A 21,679-nucleotide genomic window follows, 5' to 3' on the forward strand; every position below is an offset into this window, starting at 1 on the left:
TGTAAGCAAACAAAACAATATACAGGTAATTATAAGGTTCCATCTCTCAGGCTCAGGTCTAGTTTACTCCCTGTCACTCCAGTTAAGTGACTGGAACCTTTCTGATTCTCCTTTGAGAGCCTGCCCATATTTCAGATTCCTGCTCTTCCTCTGTTCTTCTAGTATAGTGTGGATCTTCCCAGTTTCCAGTTTAATCCTATTATTTCTCTTCATATTTGCCTGGAATCATTTATTCCTCATTCTAGTAAGACTTTGAATTTAGTCTTCCCAGGTCTGTACTCACTCTAACATTAACAGATAAACAGATATTTACATGCTTTATTAACAAGATCTACTAAAAGAAAAAAATATATATGTACATATAAAGAGATGAAAGGACACATATATACCTATATATATACTGAAAGTATGCATATTATATACAGAGTATTATATACAGAGTATAAATAGATATACATATAAATTAATTAATGTATAATCATGTATATACATACAATCAGTATATATGCTTATCCATTATATAGGATGGATACACATATATTGATAATATATGTATAATACATATTGATAGCATATATGTATCCATAGTATATAATATATGCTCATTTATACATCATATATACTGAGAGTATATACATTAATACTATATATGTTATACTGACATATATATTTGATGTATACTGATATTATATATGTATCCATTATATATAATGTACACTCATAAATTAGCAATTTTAATATACTCAGTACAGTTCTGTGATAGCCATTATGTAGCTTAAAAATGATTGTACCAATGAGCATCAGGGTTCAGCAATGCTATAGTTGAAAAAGTTAATACATATGATTGATTTCAATCTCCTTCAGTTGGGTACAAGAAAAGAAAGGCTAGCTGCACATGATGGCTTAAACCTGTACTCCTACATACTTGGGACATGAAGATCAGTCAATTATTGTTTGAAGAGTACCTGGGAAAGAACTCCATTAGATTCCATCTCAAGCAATGGCTGGATTTTGGTGAAATGTATTTGTTATCCTAGCTGCTGGAGAAATACAATGGCTGGGTACAATATGTTGGAGTTTGTTGTACTTTTAAAAATCTTGACAGCAGTTCAAATTTGTGACTTTCTCTGAATGAGGACATATTTAATGTGATGTTATTTGTGATATTAATCAGCAATAGCCATGATTAAATCTGATACTTAATGTGGTTAATGACAAATTGTACACAATAAAACTGGTGGCATGTTTTTCGTTTTTCTTTTTCTTTGTCGATCACAGGGCTTGAACTCTGGGCCTGGATGCTGTCCTTGCATTCTTCAGCTCAAGGCAAGCACTCTACCACTTGAGCCACTTACAGTTTTCTAGTGGTTTATTGGAGATAAGAATCTCACAGTGAAAATCGGTTATACCGTGGGGGAGGGACATACAAACCAACAAAAAATCACGTGGTACCTTATAAATAGGTTAGAAGCAATAGCAAGAAAGAAAAAAACCACTTGTGTCCTTATCTTGGAGTTCATTTCACTTAACATCATTTTATCTGACCATTTCTGCTTGTCTCAAACATACATTAGTTACTGCAAATAAGGGAAACCATGGGCCTGGCTTACTTCACTTAATGCATTTTTTCCAAGCTTTTCCATTTCCTAACAAACGGGGCAATGTCATTCTTTCTGATGGAGGCATAGAATTCCATTGTGTATATATACCACATTTTCTTGATCCATTCATCTACTGAGGGGCATCTGGGTTGGTTCCATATCTTAGCTATGGTAAATAATGCTGCAATAAACATAGTTGTGCTGGTAGCTTTAGTGTGGTCTTGTTTGTAAACATTTGGGTAAATGTCAAAAAGTGGGACTGCTGGGTCATAAGGGAGTTTTATGTGGAGCCTTTTGAGGAACATCCATACTACTTTCCATGGTATAATTTGAGGAGGGGAAGGGAAAAAACAAATTGTTTGAACAGGGATACAGGTTGACCCATTGCAACAATTAGATGTACAAGATGCTATGTCGAAAAATGAACTTTACAATTTAGTGGGGAGGTGGGAGGTGGGGAGAGTGTAGTTGTGGAGATGGGAGGGAAGAGATAGTAGGGGAAAAACAAAGGAGGAGACAACAATGCTTGATAAGAAATGTACTCATTACCTTGCTCATGTAACTGTAAACCTGCCTCCATACAGCATTTTACAATAAAAAAACTTTTTTTAAAAAAAAAGCGTCTCACAGACTTTCCTGCCCAGCCTGGCTTTGAACTGAGATCCTCAGATCTCAGCCTCCTAAGTAGCTAGGTTTACAGATGTGAGCCACCGGCTCCTGGCTACTATATACTTTAAACCATCAGAGTCTTACTTAGAAAACAGGCAACCTGCAAATGGAATTGTACAGAGTTACCTAAGTTCTGATCTCCCCAATTTTGGAGGATCCCATATCTAATACAACTTGGTTTCACAGGTATTCTGAAACTTTCCTTCAATCCAAAGGCAAATATAGCAAAATTATTAATTCACATTAATTTTATCAGCCTGAGTATTTCCATAACATAATAAGGAAAAAAGTAAAATTCCCCATTCCCAAATAGAGTCAATGGGAGCATGTTTATTTCTTGTTTAAAAAGCAGTACAATTAGATCTAACAAGCTACTGATTACAGTTGGGTTAGTGGGATATTGTCTCTGGAGTTTCAAACTTTGTAATACTGCACAAATAGATGTGAAACTTTAATGGGTGGCATTAGTTGACAATCTTTCAAAATCAACCAATAGCTTAAATTGCCTTCCAATACCAATAGCTGGTCTTTTAGAGGGTGTTTTTGTGGTATAGTCACCAGGACATCTCTGGCACTATTAAAGATATATCTTCCTTGTGTCATCTAATGTGAGCACCTCCTTCTCCATCACCCTGGGTGTGAAAAGAGAAACTCTTGCTTATTTCCTAATGTTCCAAGTTGAGTTAGTTTGTGTCTATAGATATCTATTCATTCTTTTTAGTCACTCACTTACCCCCCTCAAAAAAATCCTTTTGAAAACATCCATAGGAGTTGAATATGAAATTGTGAACTTGGAAACAAAAACTTTCCTCTTAAGAAGATCGTTTAAAGAAAGAGCATTGTAAAAAAATAAATAAATAAAAAAGAAAGAGCATCGTTTCAATGGTTTAAAGGCAAATTGATTGCACAGCTGTAAACGTTACAAGTATAGTTTGAACAAAGATTGTAAAACACTTTCACCCTCTTATATTTAATTTTAAAAGACCCTCTTTCCACTCTCCCTAACATTGAAATGAAAGTTTTATAGCAAAAATAGCAACTTGAAGATTTGTATCTTGACTTCTTGATTAAATTGTATTTATGACATTGTTCAAACATGTATTATTAATACATTAGACTAGAGAAGCATTTAAGCACATGATAATAGTTAATAAGTACATGTGAAAATGTGAAAATGAATCCTTTTTTAAAAATATATAACAAATATATAATAAATGATATATACTTGCTTGTATAGAAGAACACAGTAAAATGTTCCATTCGAATTGGACATGTTACATTCTTTTCCTTCTTGGGATTTTCTCGTTATCCTGAAGTTGAAGCCATCATATTTGTGCTGTGTCCTGATGTATCTGATAACCTTGCTGAGAAATATCATTCCGATTTCCATCGCATCCTGGATTCTCACCTGCATACTCCCATGTACTTCTTCCTTAGCAACCTCTCCTTCCTGGATATCTGGTATACCTCTTCAGTGCTCACTCCAATGCTCACAAAATGTTTCAGGGGACACCACCATCTTATTTTCAGAATATGCTTCTCAGATATACTTCTTTCTTGCCTTGGGCTCCACTGAGTGTGTGCTGCTTTCCATGATGGCCTATGACAGGTATGTGGCCATCTGCCACCCCCTAAGGTAGCCTTTTAGGAGGGTGACTGGGAGGGTCTGCGTGGAAATTGCAGTTGGCCTGGGTAACAGGCTGCCTCACTGCTCTGGTGGAAACAGCACCTGTGCTGAAGCTGCCTCTCTGTGATCATAGTATCATTAATCATTTTCCGTGTGAAATCCTGGCTGCCCTGAAGACGGCTTGCATAGATACCTCCATGGTACAGTTCACAGTGCTGGTGATCAGTGTCCTCCTTCTTCCCATACCAATGCTACTGATCCTTATTGTTTATGCTTTTATCCTCTCCAATATTCTGAGAATTAGTTCTGTGGGTGGTCGAAGCAAAGCCTTTTCAACATGGGCAGCCCACCTGACTGTACAGGGTGGCTCTTTCCTATGGGACAGCTCTCTCCGTGTACCTGACGCCCTCTGCTGTAAATTCATGGGAAGTGGATAAATTCATGGCTTTGTATATGCTAGATTAACTCCCATGTTCAATCTTATTATCTATAGTCTACGGAACAAAGAAGTAAAAGAGGCTGTGAAAATTTGCTGATTAGAAATCATTTTAGGATCATCTTAATGATCAAATAATAGGAGAATAAACACACTTTTCTGGACAATCTACAACATTATCTTGAAAGCTGCATAATAATATAACATAAAACCCTTGAGAAGAATCATTTGGATTAGGAGTTTGCCATCAGGTTCTCTGTCCTGATTTGCCTTATAAACAAAACTTATCGCATAAAATTCATTTACACAGAGCTAATTTGGCTTTGATGGAAATACTCAGCATTTAATAAGCATCAGCATAACATCAAAATTAAATGGTTGCCTATGTAATCTCAGTGTCCAGATGTGGCATACTCATGGAAATACCTGGTTTAATAAGAATGTCGAACTTTAAGACTGGTAAATTTTCAAATATTTTATTTTCAATTACTTGCTTTTATCTCTAGATTTAAAATGAATAGATATTTTAAATCAGTGTGTATATAACTCAAGGCATATTCATACCATGTTATTTATAAAACTATCAACTTTAGAATTCTTCCTAGCCTCCCTAGTGTTAAAAATGTGAAAATATATGATTTTTAGATTTGAAAAGACATAATTTTGCTTATTTTTATATGTGTTGGGTGAATAACTATTTGTACTTATAAAATTTGCAAAATAATGTTTTGCATAATTTTAATGCTGTGTATGAGCTAGCATAAAGGTGAAACTATTATAGGAGTTCTAATTGTATAAATGAGTATAAGGTCAGAATGTTTTCATATTGTGCTTTTTGAATTCTCTGTGAATTCATTGATACATGCGTCCACAGTGTTATTTTTAAAGTATGTTGGATAATTGATCCCTGAAGGAGAAGGTAGATAAACCTTACCCTGTAGTAATTACATTGCAAAAGAAACTATTTATTAATGTAAGCATATTGTAGAAAATGATTCATGAATATACTTAATATGTGAGGACAAAATTAAGTAAATTAGAATTTTGTCATTAATGCAAATTGATGTTTTGCTTTTACGTCTTCAGTGAAGCTAGGGAATAATGAGGCCAATGGGCACACATCACCTTCTGCTTATCATAGAAACTTGCTTGGATTTCTGTGAATGATGGCTTTATCCTATGGAAAAAGTATTACTTGATGCCATAAATATGATCTCCTTGGGCCTCAGGCTTACAAAAGATGACACGATCATAGGTAATTATCAGCTGAGCATCTTGGCACACATCTGTTATACCAGCAATGAGCCTTCAGGTCCATTCATCTTTGAAATGGAAGAACAAAAACGGCTTAGGCTCCAAACATGTGGAGAAGCTGCCCATTCAACAAAAAGGGCCAGGATGTGCAGAATCTCTAACATAAGGGACAGGATCATCTCAGAAATCCCTAAATGGATGCCTTATTTCCTGTGAACCTGATGGCAGCAGTCCATGAAGTAGAGGACTCAAGAGAAATATGAAGTGCAAAGTACAAAAGATAAGAAGCTATTCTAATCTTGTCAGTGAAGCAAGCAAGGTGAACCTCTTTTAGAGAGTTTTGCTAAGGGAGGTGATCAATGCCACTGGGGACCCAGTGATTGTTAAAAAAAAATCTCTAGAAACAAAAGTTTCTATTCCTAGGCCATTACAGTAGACAAAGCTAAACAGAGCTATAACACACAAAAAAGTATATAAATACATTTCTATCTATTCTATTTATATTTATCTATAAGATAGAAAAACATATACTAATGTGTATAATTGCAATAGATTTTATCCTCACTTTTATATATATATATATATATATATATATATATATATATATATATACGTCTTTTCTGAAAATAAGAAACTTGGCATCAATTACCTCAAATATATTTCCTTTAGTCTGACTGTATGTGGTCCATCTCCCATTGCTACTGTTTTATCACCTACACTGGTTTATGTGTGGTGACACAACTTTGAGCTATAATTTTCAATCCAGACCTTCTCTGAGAAGCTAGGCTATTATTATCTGTTGTCAGAACTTGGCCTGGAATCTTAACTGCCACTCCCTTACCAGTTTTCTTTAGGACCATTTCCTTAATGTATTTTGTGTCTAAATTCTGTTCCTTGGATCTAAATTTTCTAGATCAGAAAAAAAAGTTACTTGGAACTTTTCTTATATCTACCTGTTATTTTCTATACTAAATTATGTTGAAATACTTAAGAGCCAGTCACTTGTGGCTGATGCTTATAATTCTAACTTCTCAGGAGGCTAAAATCTGAGGGTCCTGGTTTGAAGCCAGCCCTGGAAGACAAAATTGTGAGGCTTTTATCTCTTTTAACCAGCCAAAGGTAGGAACTCCAGGTGTGGCTTAAGGGACAGTGTGTCAGCTATGAACAAAAAAGCCAAAGGAGAATGTGAAGCCTTGTTTTCAACCTCTATACTTGCACAAAGAAAAAAAGAAAAAGAAAATTCAAAGAAAGAATTAAAAAATAGGAAAGATGGAAGGAAGACAGTCACACACACACACACACACACACACACACACACACACACACACACACACACACACACACACACACACACACACACACACAAACAGCAAAAGTAAAAACTGTGATAATTTGTACAGATTCCTGGCCATTTTCAAGCGAATCTGCTTTGTCATGTGGTTGAAATTAGGTTTGGCCTAATTTCATTTAGGCCTAATGGCCTACATGTCACTCTAAGAGATGTAGTACAGTTTGAAATCTTTAGGGTTTGTGCTTGAAAGTTTATAAATCTCAAGAAATAATGAATTTACGGCAAGGTGAAATAGTTCTCTGGACAAAGAATGTAAGTGGTTTTAGGAAACTAACAGGTTTGTCTCTATTCTGCTCTCACTAGTGGTAAGATGTAGAATTACAGCATGTCAGAGAACATTGTTCACTCCTGCTCTTATGCTAGATGGTTTAAAGTCTGGGTTTTTTTTCATTTTTATAAGTTTTATTGTGAAAATACTGTACAAAGGGGGGGTTACAATTATATGAGCAAGGTAATGAGTACACTTCTTATCAAGCATTGTTGCCTCCTCCTTTGTTTTTCCCCTACTATCCCTTCCCTCCCACTTCTACAACTACACTCCCCACCCACCCATCACCACCTCCCTATCCCCCCCACCCCCACATAAATTGTAAAGTTCCTTGTTCAACAGTGTCTTGTACATCTCATTGTTACAATGGGTCAACCTGTATCCCTATTTAAACATTTTGTTTTTTCCCTTCCCCTCCCCAAAATATTCCGACATCAAATACAGTGAAAACAGGAGTAATACCATGGGGGAGGAACATACAAAGAAACAACAACAACAAAAAAATCACATGGTATCTTATAAATACGTTCAAAACAATAGCAAGAAGGGAAAAAACACTTGTGTCCCTATCTTGGGGTTCATTTCACTTAACATCATCTTATCTGGTCATATGTACATAGCTTTTGACCTTTTCTGCTTGTCCCAGACATATACTAGTTATTGAAAATAAGAGAAACCATAGTACCTATGTTTCTTTGGGCCTGGCTTAAAGTCTGTTTTACAATATGTACCATCACATAAAGAATAAATGTAAGGTGTCAACTTGTATTCAAGATTCTAAGGTACTGCATACAGGTGTCTTCTTCTGTCAGTATTTTAAGAACAGCAGGGTTTGAGTTAACTCTGTCAATGGAAGTAGGAAGAAGCCTACATCTGGTTCCATCTTCAACAACCTTAAAATTACATTATGCTTTATCACACCACTGTTAGATTACAGGTTGTGGGTCATTTAATGACTTGGGAAATTGGAAATCCTTTCCATTGTGTATCAGGAAATGTTATTATCCTGGCTTTAATCTATTACCTATCCTAAACTAAGCATATATGAATCCATATTAGTGGCAAATAGCAAAGCAAAATCACCCACATTTCTTAAATTATACTCAGTATCTTGGTTAATGCAACTCTATACCTGCTCCCAGAAAGCTAAAAACATGTCTCAAATGGATCAAGGTAATCCACAAATCACTGCCTACCAGAATATATCTAATATACTTTAAAGGAGACCATAAACTTAAGATTCAACAGCCTAAAAGGCAAAGTGACTATTACTCATCCCCCAAAGCACAAAACATGAAAAAGAATAACAGATTCTGTATAAAAGCTAGGAAAGAAGCATATTCAAAAATAAAAGATGATAAAATTAGCAGAAGAGTAATAAATTACTCAGAATTTAATGAAAAATAAGAGACCAATGAGCTGAAAAGTTATTTACTATTATTTTGGGGGATGGAATACAGAATATGTGAAATGGAATGTCACTAGATGGGATGAAAAGCAGATTAAAGAGTGCTGATGGAAAATGCAAATAAAGTCACAGCAAAAAATTCATTAACAAATAAAACAAGAGAAAATATCCCAAAAGGATAACAAATATTGTTCCCAGGACACCAAAGAAATTTATACAGATCAAAACATGTATCCTTGAAATCTCAGGAACCAAAGGGAGATGGATCACAGCATCAAAAGCTAGTATATGGTTCCCCTCCCCAATACAATCTGGATTTCTGCCATTTTGAAAAAATGAAGATTTGATTATTTTAGTATTTCCAATTATATATATATATATATATATATATATATATATATATATATATACCTAAGTATCTTATTAAACTTAATTTTTAGCAGGTCTGAGCAGAGCCTGTAACTCTTCATTTCTATTGAAGTTCCAGGGAAAGATGGGGCGGCAGGTGGAGTGTCACATTTTGAGTAGTAAGTTGTTAATTTACCAGTTGTGTAAATTGGCAGACAATTCAGATTTTTTTCTGATGCAATAGGTTTTCTTTATGTTATGTGGACTTGTTTAGCAATGTGGAAAATCACTAAAGACATTTTCTAGCAGGCTTCAGGGCCACATCATGCTATTCCAGGTACTTCAGAAAATAAGTACTACTAAAATACAAATATCATAAACTCTCCCCCTTATCACATGTGTGCAATATTACTAGTAGCTTAACTTCATCACAAGCCTATTAGCATCCAAGTAAAGGCAGGAAAAGTATGATGCATCATGTCAGCATCACAGTGATTATTTTCAGTGACAGAAACCAGAAAAGTACCATGAAAGAGTTTGATATATATCATAGGATCAGAATGAATATTTTTAAGGATGCCTAGAAAGATGTTAATGAGAAGTAAGTTAAGAGAGAGTTCTGAAACAATTTCAGTTCTAGACCAGATCTGGAAAAAGTCAAAATGGAAGAGAGAAAGGGAGAATTGAAATGTTCCAGAAGAAACAGCCTGAACATCATTTAAAAGTAGCAGATTCATAGCACCTACTTTGCTGCGGAGGAATGAAAGGTAAACATGATAGGTGTATATGAAGGTTCTATTGTCAGAAAAAATGGCATTTTTAAATAAGAAGAGCCACATTATTAGAAACAGAAATCTTGTGTTTAGAGGACCTTACCTGCCCTCCAGAGGTGACATAATGCAATTTGATTTTGATAGTTTCTTCTGAACATATATGTGACATGTACAAGTAAGATGATAGATTAGCTGGATCATCAGCAACTACCACTTGGGACATACATAAACCTAGTCTTTTCATAACTGCTACCAGTTCTTAGGTTAATTAGCTCAACTTTCCATCTGAAATTCAGTTTATTGTGTGACAGGGGTGGGAAAATTTTCTCTGAGATGTGTAATTTCGTGGAATCAGAAGCCAAACTAGAGGGAGATTCTCACTTCAAAAATTATTTAAGTAATACTAAGTTGAAGGAGAGGTACAAATGAGAAAATATTACATCCCCAAACATGAAATGAGAACATTGAGTCTTGAACCAATTTTTAATTTTATTTATTCAGACTGAAGCCAGAACTGCCTCCACTTTTGTTTATTTAGATGGAAAGAATTTACTAAAATAACTTTTATTTCATATGTGCCCAGTACTGCTCCTGAAATTAATTCTCTTAGCTGCATTCACATGGCTAATAAACAGAGGGAAAACCCAAACCCTACTTTCTTTCCACATCCGTCATGACCTAGAGGAAGCACTGACAAATGTACACAAATTTTGTGTCAGCAACAGAGAATGGCCAAAGAATTCCACAGATAAATGGAGATCAAAAAGGCAAGTATTAACTGTAACATTACCAATGTACAGGAAGAAGAGTTAGATCATGAAGACTTAACTTCTCATCAGAAAGGAAGACTCAGGATCCTAGTTTTCTTTTACTTTTGTACTGTAAATTTAATTTAGTGTAAATATATCTACATAGATCCATTTTTTCACAAATGACACTTTCAGAGTTTTTAATGGTATAAGAGTGTTGCATTTTGTATATATCCCACTTTTATATATCTATAGCTGACACTCAAATTCTTTCCATTTCTTATTATGAAAAATGCTGCAGTATATGCAATGTATGCGAGTTCCATGTATGTTTTCCATTTGTTCTCAATATATGTCCAGAAGTGAGATTGCTGGATTCTATCATAGTTCTATTTGTATTTCTTGGAGCATTTTTCAACAGTTTTCAGTTATGATTGTCCTAACTCAGATTCCACTAATCATTTACAGATTCCACTAATCCCTTTACATCTTCACCAACACTGTTGATTTTTGTCACTTTCTATTTTTTGTCTTTTTGGATGCTAGCCATTTTTACTACAGTGGGACACTACTGCATTGTAACTTTGACTTTCCCCCATAGTTAGTAACTTTGAACCTGTTTTTGATACAAGACTGCCCCTTAGGCCTAATTGCCCATTTTTATTTCTTTTTTATTATCTTTACATAGTTGTAAGAGGGGGTTTTAATGCAACATGTTCAGTTCATGAGTATAATGTGTCTTAGTCAATTGAGTTTGTTTGTTTAGTTGTCACTGAAGTTTGAGACCTATTTGTATATTCTGGATATTAATACTTTTCCAGATAGACAGTTTTAAACTATTTTCCTCCCATTCTGCACATTATCTCTTTCCTCTGCTGATGGCTTCCTTTGGTGTGCAATCACTTTGACTTCAAAACAATCCTCTATGTTTATGTCTAGGACTTGAGGCTCAAAGGGCAGGAGGAAGATGAGTGGAGAGAAAAAGAGTGACAAAATGAAGTCATAATATTCAATGCACATAGATGAAAAGGGATCCAAGTAATAAGGAGATGGATATAGTTGGAACAGTTGAGGTGAAGAATGATGGGAGGGGGCTGGGAAGGTGGCTCAGCGGTAGAGTGCTTGCCTCGCATGCATGAGACCCTGGATTCGATTCCTCAGCACCACATAAACAGAAAAGGCCGAAGTAGTACTGTGGCTCAAGTGATAAAGCGCTATCCTTGAGCTGAAAAGTTGAGGGACAGTGCCCATGCCTAGAGTTCAAGCCCCATGACCAACAAAAATAAAGGAAGAATGATGGAAGGGGTGACACTGATTGAGATCCATTATACTCATAAACTGACCTGTTGAATTGAAATCTTTTTTGTATACTACATAAAGATTTTTTTTTTCGATCCTGGAGCTGGAACTCTGGGCCTGGGCACTATCCCTGAACTCTTCAGCTCAAGGTCATTGCTCTACTACTTGAACCACAGTGCCACTTCTGTTTTTCTGGCAGTTGATTGGAGATAGTCTGGTAGGGGAAAAATGAAGGAGGAGGTAACAATGCTCGATAGGAAATGTACTCATTACCTTACTCATGTAACTGTAACCCCTCTGAACACTATTTTTACAATAAAAAACAATTTTTTTAAAAAAAAAGAACCCATAAAAAATGGGGGAAAAAAGAGTCTCAGACTTTTCCTTAGCAGATGGCCTTTGAACTGTGATCCTCAGATCTCAGCCTCCTGAACAGCTAGGATTACAGGCTTGAGTCACCAGCACCCAGCTATAAAGATAATTGAGAGAGAGAGAGAGAGAGAGAGAGAGAGAGAGAGAGAGAGAGAGAGAGAGACAGACAGACAGACAGACAGACAGACAGACAGACAGACAGACAGACAGACAGACAGACAGACAGAGACAGAGAGAGACAGAGACAGAGACAGAGACAGAGACAGAGACAGAGACAGACAGAGAGAGAGACAGAGAGAGAGAGAGAGGGTGGGCGGGGGTGAGAGAGGCACCCAGCTATAAAGATAAAGAGAGAGATAAAAAGAAAAAGGAAAGAAAGAGAGAAAGAAAGAGAGAAAGAAAGAGAGAAAGAAAGAGAGAAAGAAAGAAAGAAAGAAAGAAAGAAAGAAAGAAAGAAAGAAAGAAAGAAAGAAAGAAAGAAAGAAAGAAAGAGGAAGGAAGGAAGGAAAGAAAAGAAAGAAAGAAAGAAAGAAAGAAAGAAAGAAAGAAAGAAAGAAAGAAAGAGAAAGAAAGAAAGAAAGAAGAAAGAAAGAAAGAAAGAAAGAAAGAAAGAAAGAAAGAAAGAAAGAAAGAAAGAAAAGAAAAGAAAGAAAGAAAGAAAGAGAGGGAGAGAGGGAAGGAGGGAGGGAGGGAGGGAAGGGAGGGAGGGAGGGAAGGAAAAAGAGAGAGAAAGAAAGAAAATACAGAGAAAATATTCAGGAAACTGAAATGAGCAAGAATTTTTCAGACACGATCCCCAAATCATACACAGGAAACAAAACAAAACATAGACATGTAGGATTATGATGTTAGTAGTTTTAATTGTGAATGAAAAGGTATCATTACAAGGTATTCAGAACTCATACTTAAAATAATTGATTATATCCATCCCTTACAAGAACTAAATTCTTTTTTTGCTTAATATTTATGTCAGCATTCTAAATTAAGGGCAGGTTCATAGAACAATGTCTGATTCCACAGATATGGAAAAGAAATGCTTGTTATGTAACAGGTGTAATTGCTCCCCAAATCCCAAAGGATTTTGAAGTTGGAGAGAAGGATCTGTAGTGTGAAGATCTTCTGGTATGACAGGAACAGAGTCCTACAGACCCAATTAAAGTGCTGCTAAGAATATATTGTGAACAAAAGTTCAGTGAGAAAATACCATTATCTTGCCTTTGTGACCTTTGACAGAGGGAAAGGTCCACACAACTAACTTTAGGTAATATGAGAGGTTTCTAGTTTAAAATGTATCTACCAAAGCAATGTTAACTCAAGGATCTTAATAACTTAAACAATGACAAAAACAAAACACTATCATTTTTTAAAAATCTAGACATTATGAATGTAAACAGATATTTGCTGTGAATTAAATTTGTTACCTTTAACATTTTGGCTGACATTCTCCTTGTTCTTTTGTTGTTTATTTCATACAGGATGCCATGCACAATCTTTATTAGAATGAAAAGAAATTCAAATCAACAATATAATAAATAATTCCTGGAGGATGGAGGAAAGGAATGGTAGGGGAAAACAAAGGAGGAGGCAACAATGCTTGATAGGAAATGTACTCATTACATTGCTCATGTAACTGTAACCTCTTTTTACAGTATTTTTACAATAAAAAATGTACAAAAAGGGGCTGGGAAGGTGGCTCAGTGGTAGAGTGCTTGCCTTGCTTGCATGAGGCCCTGGGTTCGATTCCTCCTCACCACATCTAAAGAAAAAAGCCAGAAATGGTGCTGTGGCTCAAGTGGTAGAGTGCTAGCCTTGAGCTGAAGAGGTGAGGGACAGCGCCCAGGCCCAGAGTTCAGGCCCCACAACTGGACCTCCCCCCAAAAAAAGTACAAAAAATAAATAATTCCATAGGCAAAAGTGAATTTGTATGTCAAGATCACAAGATTTTTACATCTATATCAAATCATTTGGGGAATAAATTCAGATAAATTGACTCAGTATTCAAGTGTTTTAGTTAAATCTACTCAGTTATTGTATAAATGTTACTATTTAGATTATGACTCAATGTTAATAGATTATTATTGTAATAGTTACACTATGACTAAAATTTTCCAATCAATGTCACATATTACTGTAAAGCACAGATTCTGAAAAACAGTAATTTACTTAAAATATCAAGAGCAGTATCTATGAAAGCATGTAAACAAAAACAAACACAGTCTACAAATTACAATATGTATTCATTAAATACTAGCAGAAATATGTCAAGGTTTTTATAAGATTATAGAAGTCTAGAATCACAAAAGTGTGAAATAATTAAAACTCCTTTCCACAAATAGAGAGGAATGATAAAATATTCTGATTGCTAATATTTTTCTTAAGAAGAATGAAAAGGAATCAGATAATGACAATAATGATATCATATGTATTTTAAATATGGAAGAATGGAAGAATCATATCGTCTAAATGTGTAATTTTTATTTAACTACATAGGACCCCTACATTAAGTTTAAGTTGGGAGATATGTTTGAGGAGACATAATTAAAGTGTGACATATCTTGGCTTATTATAAAAGTTCCCTGAGTTTAGAAAAGAACTAACATAAATGGAAATCTTTATTCTCCTTTTGAAATGGCTTCTTAGAGACCAAAGATGAGAGGAAATGGAGGCATTCAACCAACACAATGAAGTATGGACCAAAATTGAAAGAAAATTAGAGTTGGAATAGTTTTCAGTGGATGGTGTGTGGTGGGGACGTAGGAAGGGCATAGACTGCTCAAATGCCACAATGATGAGCCTTTGTCAAAAGCCTGGTGGCTCAACATCAATATTATCCAATCCAGAGGAGAGAAACCTGCAGCTGTAAACGCTCTACAGTCACAATGCTCCATCTACTGTGGTAAAGTACCCCAAGTCAGGGACACGAGTGGTTTTGTTCTTGCTTGCTATTGTTTTTAACGTACTTATAATGCACTATGTGATTCTTTTGTTTCTTTTATATGTTCTTCCCCCATGGTATAACTCATTTTCACTGGATTTGATGCTGGTGTTCTTCAGCTTGTATATACATTTTTGTAATTTGGGGAGGGGAAGGGATATAGCAGAATGCTTAAATGGAGATGCAGGTTGACACATTGTGACAACAAGATGTACAGGACACTATGTTGAAAACAAACTTTACAATGTCAGGGTGGGGGTCAGGAGAAGTTGGGGAGGTGGGGAGGGAAGTGATGGTAGGGGGAACAAAGTAAGAGGTAACAATGCTCGCTACAAAATGTACTCATTACCCTACTCATGTAACTATGACCCCTCTGTACAATATTTTACAATATATATATATATATATATATATAATAGAAACATCAAAAGCAAAAAAAAGAAAAACAACTGCAAGATTTAGACATCTGGTCATTTAGGCAGAAAGCTGGATAAACCTGAAGGAAGTCAATTGACAAAGAGTGGATGAAGCAGATGAATAGTGAGGTAGGTTGATGTGGTTCTAAAACAAATAGAAAAGAGGAAAACTGTACAGAAATGTGATGTAAAGCCTCAGCAATCATAAATAGACTAAGAAATCATGGGCATGGTGGATGGGGTAGCTGATTTTTCTCCATGCTCATCACTGGTCTCCTAAATAAGGATTCACAGAAAAAGCAACATTTACCTCTGCATTTTAACTCAGTGAAGAAGAGTAAGAACTGAGTTCACTTTCCCAACTGCTTGCTGTTTTTAGCGCCCTTTCTGAGCCTGTGAGAACAATTCAGAAAGATCTGAGATGTTTATATCCTTTTTGGCTAATAATATGGGCCTTCTTCCTTCTTGACTAGTTCTGCTAATCTGTACCCTCAAGGGTTCATCAAGTTATACCACATTCAGACCTACAACAGAACCTCCACAATCTTTTCTTTGTTGTCTAGGGACAGGAGTGAACCACTTCCTACCAATTATCTTACAGTCTATTATTTTTTTTTCATGTGCCTACCTTTACTTTATAAAGATATTGGAGAAACAGCAAAGGAAAATGCAGTTAGTATTAATGGTGAACATCTTGAACAGATATCTGGCTCTACTAGTGATTAGCTGACAGTGAAAGAGGTGTTAGATTTAGTAGTATATTTCATTCCTCAATGTTGCGTCTAAGCTTCAATTCTGATTTTTTGGACAGTATGAGACTGAGACTATGCTAGCAAGTTTCCAACTTTTAAACTTGAAATGACACTAGAATCAGCTTTGTTTATTTATTGCGAGTGAAGATCACCATGGCTTAGAAGAAATGAATCATCAACCCAAAACCCATTTGGGTGGTTTGGAGGCTTGAAGGGTTTGTACTCATGTCTCTTCATTTCCAATGCATGTAGTCGTTTTTCACTGTTGCTGTGTGGTTCATCAGAAACACTTATTTCAGATATATCACAGGATAGAATGTTAATGGAATCCCAAGTATTTGTAAGATCTAGGGCAAGATTTACTACAAAGTTTCTAGCAAACTATAGCCTATTTCTACTATTCTACCTGAGCAAGGCTACTGAAGGCAAAAAAAAAATATCTCTCACTAACCAGGTTTTCTCAAAAAAAATTCTCTTTGACTTTTCTCTGAGTCTACTTTTGTGCAAGTTACACAGAGACATGAATGTCCTGATGCTGTTATTTAATTGGTTTTTGTTTCAGTATATATTTTATAGCAGCTTTGACATCCTTATTCCTCAAGCTATAGATTATAGGATTCAGCATGGGAGTCACAACTCCATGAAATAAAGAAATGACCTTATCTGCAGTTTGAAACTTTTCGTCCCCAGTTGGGTCTTGAGACTTGGGTTTTGCATACATAGAGAAGATAGTACCGTAAAATATGATCACAACAGTCAGATGAGCTGAGCAGGTAGAAAAGGCCTTACGTCTCCCTGTGGCTGTGTTCATTCTCAAGATAGCGAACAGAATGAACATATAGGAGAAAAAAATGACCAACAGTGGAAGAACCAGAAAGGCCATGTTTGATATCATCATGGTAATAACATTGAGGAATATGTCAGCACAAGCTAGCTTAAGGACAGCTAAGACCTCACAAGTAAAATGATTGATAATATTATTCCCACAGAAAGGCAATCGCATGGCAAGAGACGTTTGCACAACTGAATTGGTTCCACCACAGAGCCATGACACAGAAGCCATCACTACATACACCTCTCTGCTCATGATGATGGGGTATCTCAGAGGATTGCAGATAGCCACATAACGATCAAAAGCCATCATGCCCAGAAGCAAGCATTCGGTTGATCCCATTGCAAATCCAAAGAACATCTGCACTGTGCATCCAGAGAAGGAAATGTTTCTTTTCTTGGAGATTAAGCTCACCAGTGTTGAAGGAACAGAGGAAGTTGTATAGCAGATATCGAGGAAAGAGAGGTTTCCCAGAAAGAAGTACATGGGAGTGTGAAGACGGGAGTCCAAGATGCATGCTACGATCAGAACACCATTACCAATTAGAATCACGAGGTACATCACCAGGACCAGAACAAAATAGGTGATTTCAGTCTTTGGATACCCAGAAAAACCCAAAAGAAGAAATTCTGACACAAATGTTTGGTTACTTTGATCCATGTCATTCACTTAGGATTCAATCAAAGACTTTACATAAAATATGCCCACTGCAAAGAAAGAAATGGTACAAGCTACCTGACACATCATTTTTAGAAGGTGTTAGGAGTTTCTTGCTTGAAGCTCTAACAATAATTCTTGTCTCAATAATTCTTGTCTGAATCTCTAACAATGTTCTCTTCAATAACATGTGTTATTAGAATGCAATGAATTTGGAATGCATTGAAGTACCTAAGCATGATTACTAATTTATGTACAACTAACCATGAACAGATATATATACATACAGAAGTAACCTTTCTTAATGCTGAGAACCACATCTAGTAATTGATGGTTATAACACTCATGGCCAATTGCCAATTTAAAGTCCGATTTCTTTTGTTCCAAAAGAAGCAGTTGAGGGAAAATATTTACTCACCAAGGATTGGAGTTTTGATTGGTAACTAGTCAATTTAGTTGAATCTTTTACCAATATTTAATCATAATAAATTGAAAAGCAGCACCTGAAATTTAATAGCAGGTTCAAGGTATAGTTAGTTATAGACTTCATATTTCAGTCCATCCAGTATCTTGTGTGATTCTTCCTTTGGTAAGACCATTGCATACAAACAGGATAGAGAAATCTAGGAGAATGTTAAATAAGCTCCAGCTTATTCTGCAGCTTCAAAATTCATCTTGATAATTTACTGGTTTAAAGCCAACCTGAAAATGGTAAGAATGTTTCTAAATTTCATAGAAACTTTCATACAGTTGTGCATAAACTACTATATGTCTTTCTAAATATAAATTCTTTGTATTATCACCATTTTCCACACATGAAAGACAGAACTTCACTGAAATTAATCAGGTAGTAAACAATAGAATTTGAAGCGAAGCTCTTTGACATAGCTTGTGTCAGTTCAAGATTATGATAATTTTCATGTCCATGCAAAGCATCTGGGGATATTGAAAAGCTTTAGATTTTGTTGTAGTGTTCCTTTTCCTAAGTGCTGCTGATAATGCTTAGGAAATCACTCTCCCTAGCACTGGAGGAGAAACGCTTTCACAATACACACTGAGCTTGTAGCTTATAGATTCATTTCTCATTCAAACCAACATTCTTTTTTTCTTCCTATATAGATGAGCGTAACAACCTAGGAAAATTCAAGACGACAGTTCTTTAGGGTTTTACAAGATGAACCAGAATGACATCATATTGTTAAATCGTGAAAAAAAATGGACAGGACGCTTCAAAAACAGGGTAAAATCATATCAAACTACTCTGTATTAGTTTAGTTTGAGAATATTATTAGATGCTCACCTTGAAACCAATCATGTTCCAAGCCTAGCAAGAATAAATAAAATCATTCATGTAAATTGTTTCCATTGTGGACTTCACAGTTGGCTACTAGGAGCATAGAAGAATCTCATATGGACATCTGTTATAGCTATATTTTCCTACTGAATCTTAGGCTAAAATAAGAAACTTTTTCAAAAGAAAGACATGTATAAGATTTAAGTCATATAAGTGAGAATCTACTACAATGTCCACCTTAAGCTGGACTTAAAAGTGTGGAGAGATTGGGGGAAAAAACTGGGAAGAGTAACATATGAAAGTGAAAAGTTGAGTCAAAATAAAGAGTAAGCAAATTAGCAGCTCATCCATTTTTGAGGAAGGATTTTTTTGAATAAGTATCATAGTATTTCTGAGAAATAAAGTCAATGTCAGGCCACAGAGAAAACCTCAAAGACAGAGGAGAGAATGTTACTGCTTTTGTGAGGAAAGGCCATTAGAAAGCCAAGTGCTAGAGCTGGAGGCATGGCAGAGTTGGTAAAGTGCTAGCCGGCAATCAAAAGCAGCAGGAGCCAAGTTTGGGTATTGATCAGAGACCTAAAAGAGAAAAAAAAAAAAACGTACAGAGCTTTCCCATGTCTGACTTTAGCATTCCCCAAGCTGACATCATACAAGATGACACTACGAGAGTTTCTTTTTGTTGACTTGTTTGTTTGTTTTTTAGCAGAAATGTAACTAAAAGAAATTAAGATATGGGCTGGGAAGATGGCTCAATGGTAGAGTGCTTGCCTTGCATGCATGAGGGCCTGGGTTCAATTCCTCAGTATCACATAAGCAGAAAAAGCTGGAAGTGGTGCGGTAGCTCAAGTGGAAGAGCTCTAGCCTTGAGCTGAAGAGCTGAGGGACAGCGCCCAGGCCCAGAGTTCAGATGCCACGAATTACTAAGAAAAAAAAAAGAAATTAAGATATATATGTGTGTGTATATATATATATATATATATGTATGTATATATATGTGTGTGTATATATACATGTATATATGTGTACATGTGTGTGTATATATATATATACTAACCTATATATATATATATATATATATATATATATATATATATATATATATATATATTGGTTAGTATGGTTGTCATTACTTACCAAGTATGAAAGTTGCTCTTCCTGAAACCATCGTTGTGTTTGACTCTATAAATATTAAAATATTGAGGAAAAAAGGCAAACAAGGGAATACACATTCTCAGTCTTAGAAATGAAAAAAGTTAATCCCAAAAGAGATTGTTCCTTTTTATTTAATGAGTTTAAAAACAGAAGAAGGAAGGAAAGAAGGAAGGAAGGAAGGAAGGAAGGAAGGAAGGAAGGAAGGAAGGAAGGAAGGAAGGAAGGAAGGGGGGAGGGAGGGAGGGAGGGAAGGAGGGAGGGAGGGAGGGAAGGAGGTTGGGAAAGAGGAAAGGAGAAGGGAGGCATGGAAGCAGAGAAGAAAATTGAAGAAGGTAACATGAGAAGAAGGCAAGGAGGAAAAGAAGAAGGAATATAATCATTTCATTGAATTAGCCATATTTTATGGTGGCATCTTACGTGTCATATTTAGCTTAGAAATAGTTCTCTAGGATGAAGTCAAATTGATAACAATAAGTAGACACAAGATCCTAAGCCTATTCTTTTTACCTTACTATCTTTAGCGAAATCACATGTCAAAACATAGAATAATCAGCTCGAACCCTAGAAAAATTATAGAATCATGAAGATGTTCTAGACGTACTCAACAGTGCTCAGAGAAAAGAAGCAATGATTTGACATTTATTCTATACTACTTCTTAGGATACCCAACATTCTCCCTCAGGTAGGGACCAGAGATTAGTTAAGAACACACTGAATAACAGACACCATAAGACACCAGTTCCAAATGCAAAATTAAGCAGCCAGACATGAAGTTCCCAGCACACAAGATATTTCAGATCAGACTCCTTTGGGATCCAGACATGAGAAGCTTATTATCTTTCCTCCAAGACAAAAGTGGCAATGTACCTTAGGCTAGTTGAATTGCTTCTACTGACACTTCCTAGTCGGAAATTCCTTCACAATTCACATCCACCTAAAATCAGACCTGTCTTGCTGCCTCTAGTTTCTTCAGCTCAAGCACCATATAGTGGTCAGTTTCTATAATGGAAAATGACTAAAGACACGGAAATCAACTTTTCTCTTGCTCGTCCCTTGATACCTATATCTCTCACCTATCCTCTGATACCTACATACAGTGTCTATACATAGTAAATAGGTTTTACTGAATCCATGGTTTACTTGCTAGGTTCTTAAGCAGTTTCCTTGTGTGGTATTTGTGGATTCAGGTTGAGGGAAACTTAGTCCTCAAATTGTTCATTTCCAACAATGTTTAATTTTAGCATCTTTCTGTAATTACAAACCACTGCCATCTGCTGTAAATAATCAGCAATGATGTCAGTAATCTCTGTGCACAGTGTACAGGGTCATTGAGTGCTCTCTGGAGTTCCTCTTACATGGGTTTAACACAATTGGGAAGCACCTCAGACTAGAATCAAGGTTTTTTGGTTCTTCATAACTTAAGAGCTTGTGTTCTCATTTGTGATAGTGATAAAATACTTATAACTTGTAGGGATATGTAAAATAA

General features: G+C 35.8%; 2 protein-coding genes across 2 annotated transcripts; one reads left to right on the forward strand and one right to left on the reverse strand.

The window, feature by feature from the left end:
* Window positions 1–3,521: 3,521 nt before the first annotated feature.
* On the forward strand, window positions 3,522–4,471 carry Or13f1 (olfactory receptor family 13 subfamily F member 1). Its single transcript, XM_070005866.1, is given in 9 exon segments — window positions 3,522–3,541; window positions 3,543–3,611; window positions 3,613–3,659; window positions 3,662–3,767; window positions 3,769–3,951; window positions 3,953–4,256; window positions 4,258–4,345; window positions 4,348–4,422; window positions 4,425–4,471. Coding segments are annotated over 9 exon segments (939 nt in total).
* Window positions 4,472–14,449: 9,978 nt separating this feature from the next.
* LOC138817213 (olfactory receptor 13C4-like) lies at window positions 14,450–17,753 on the reverse strand. The gene is made up of 2 exons (XM_070007624.1): window positions 16,808–17,753; window positions 14,450–14,538 (listed from the first exon to the last, which is right to left on the reverse strand). The coding sequence occupies exons 1-2, from the start codon at window positions 17,748–17,750 to the stop codon at window positions 14,450–14,452; spliced, it is 1,032 nt and encodes a 343-aa protein (XP_069863725.1). The 5' UTR covers window positions 17,751–17,753.
* Between the last annotated feature and the right edge of the window lie 3,926 nt (window positions 17,754–21,679).

This window comes from Dipodomys merriami, unplaced genomic scaffold (genome assembly GCF_024711535.1).
Source record: "Dipodomys merriami isolate MVZ:Mamm:240054 unplaced genomic scaffold, mDipMer1.0.p SCAF_11, whole genome shotgun sequence".
NCBI lineage: Eukaryota > Metazoa > Chordata > Mammalia > Rodentia > Heteromyidae > Dipodomys > Dipodomys merriami.

What these genes read in the sequence shown, in the direction of transcription:
- LOC138817213 (XM_070007624.1), bottom strand. Translation starts at nt 17,750, where the DNA reads ATGGATCAAAGTAACCAAACATTTGTGTCAGAATTTCTTCTTTTGGGT. An exon ending in ATATATACTGAAACAAAAAC is followed by an intron (nt 14,539 to 16,807) that starts CAATTAAATAAC and finishes ATTCCTTTTCAT; the next exon opens with TCTTCTTAAGAAAAATATTA.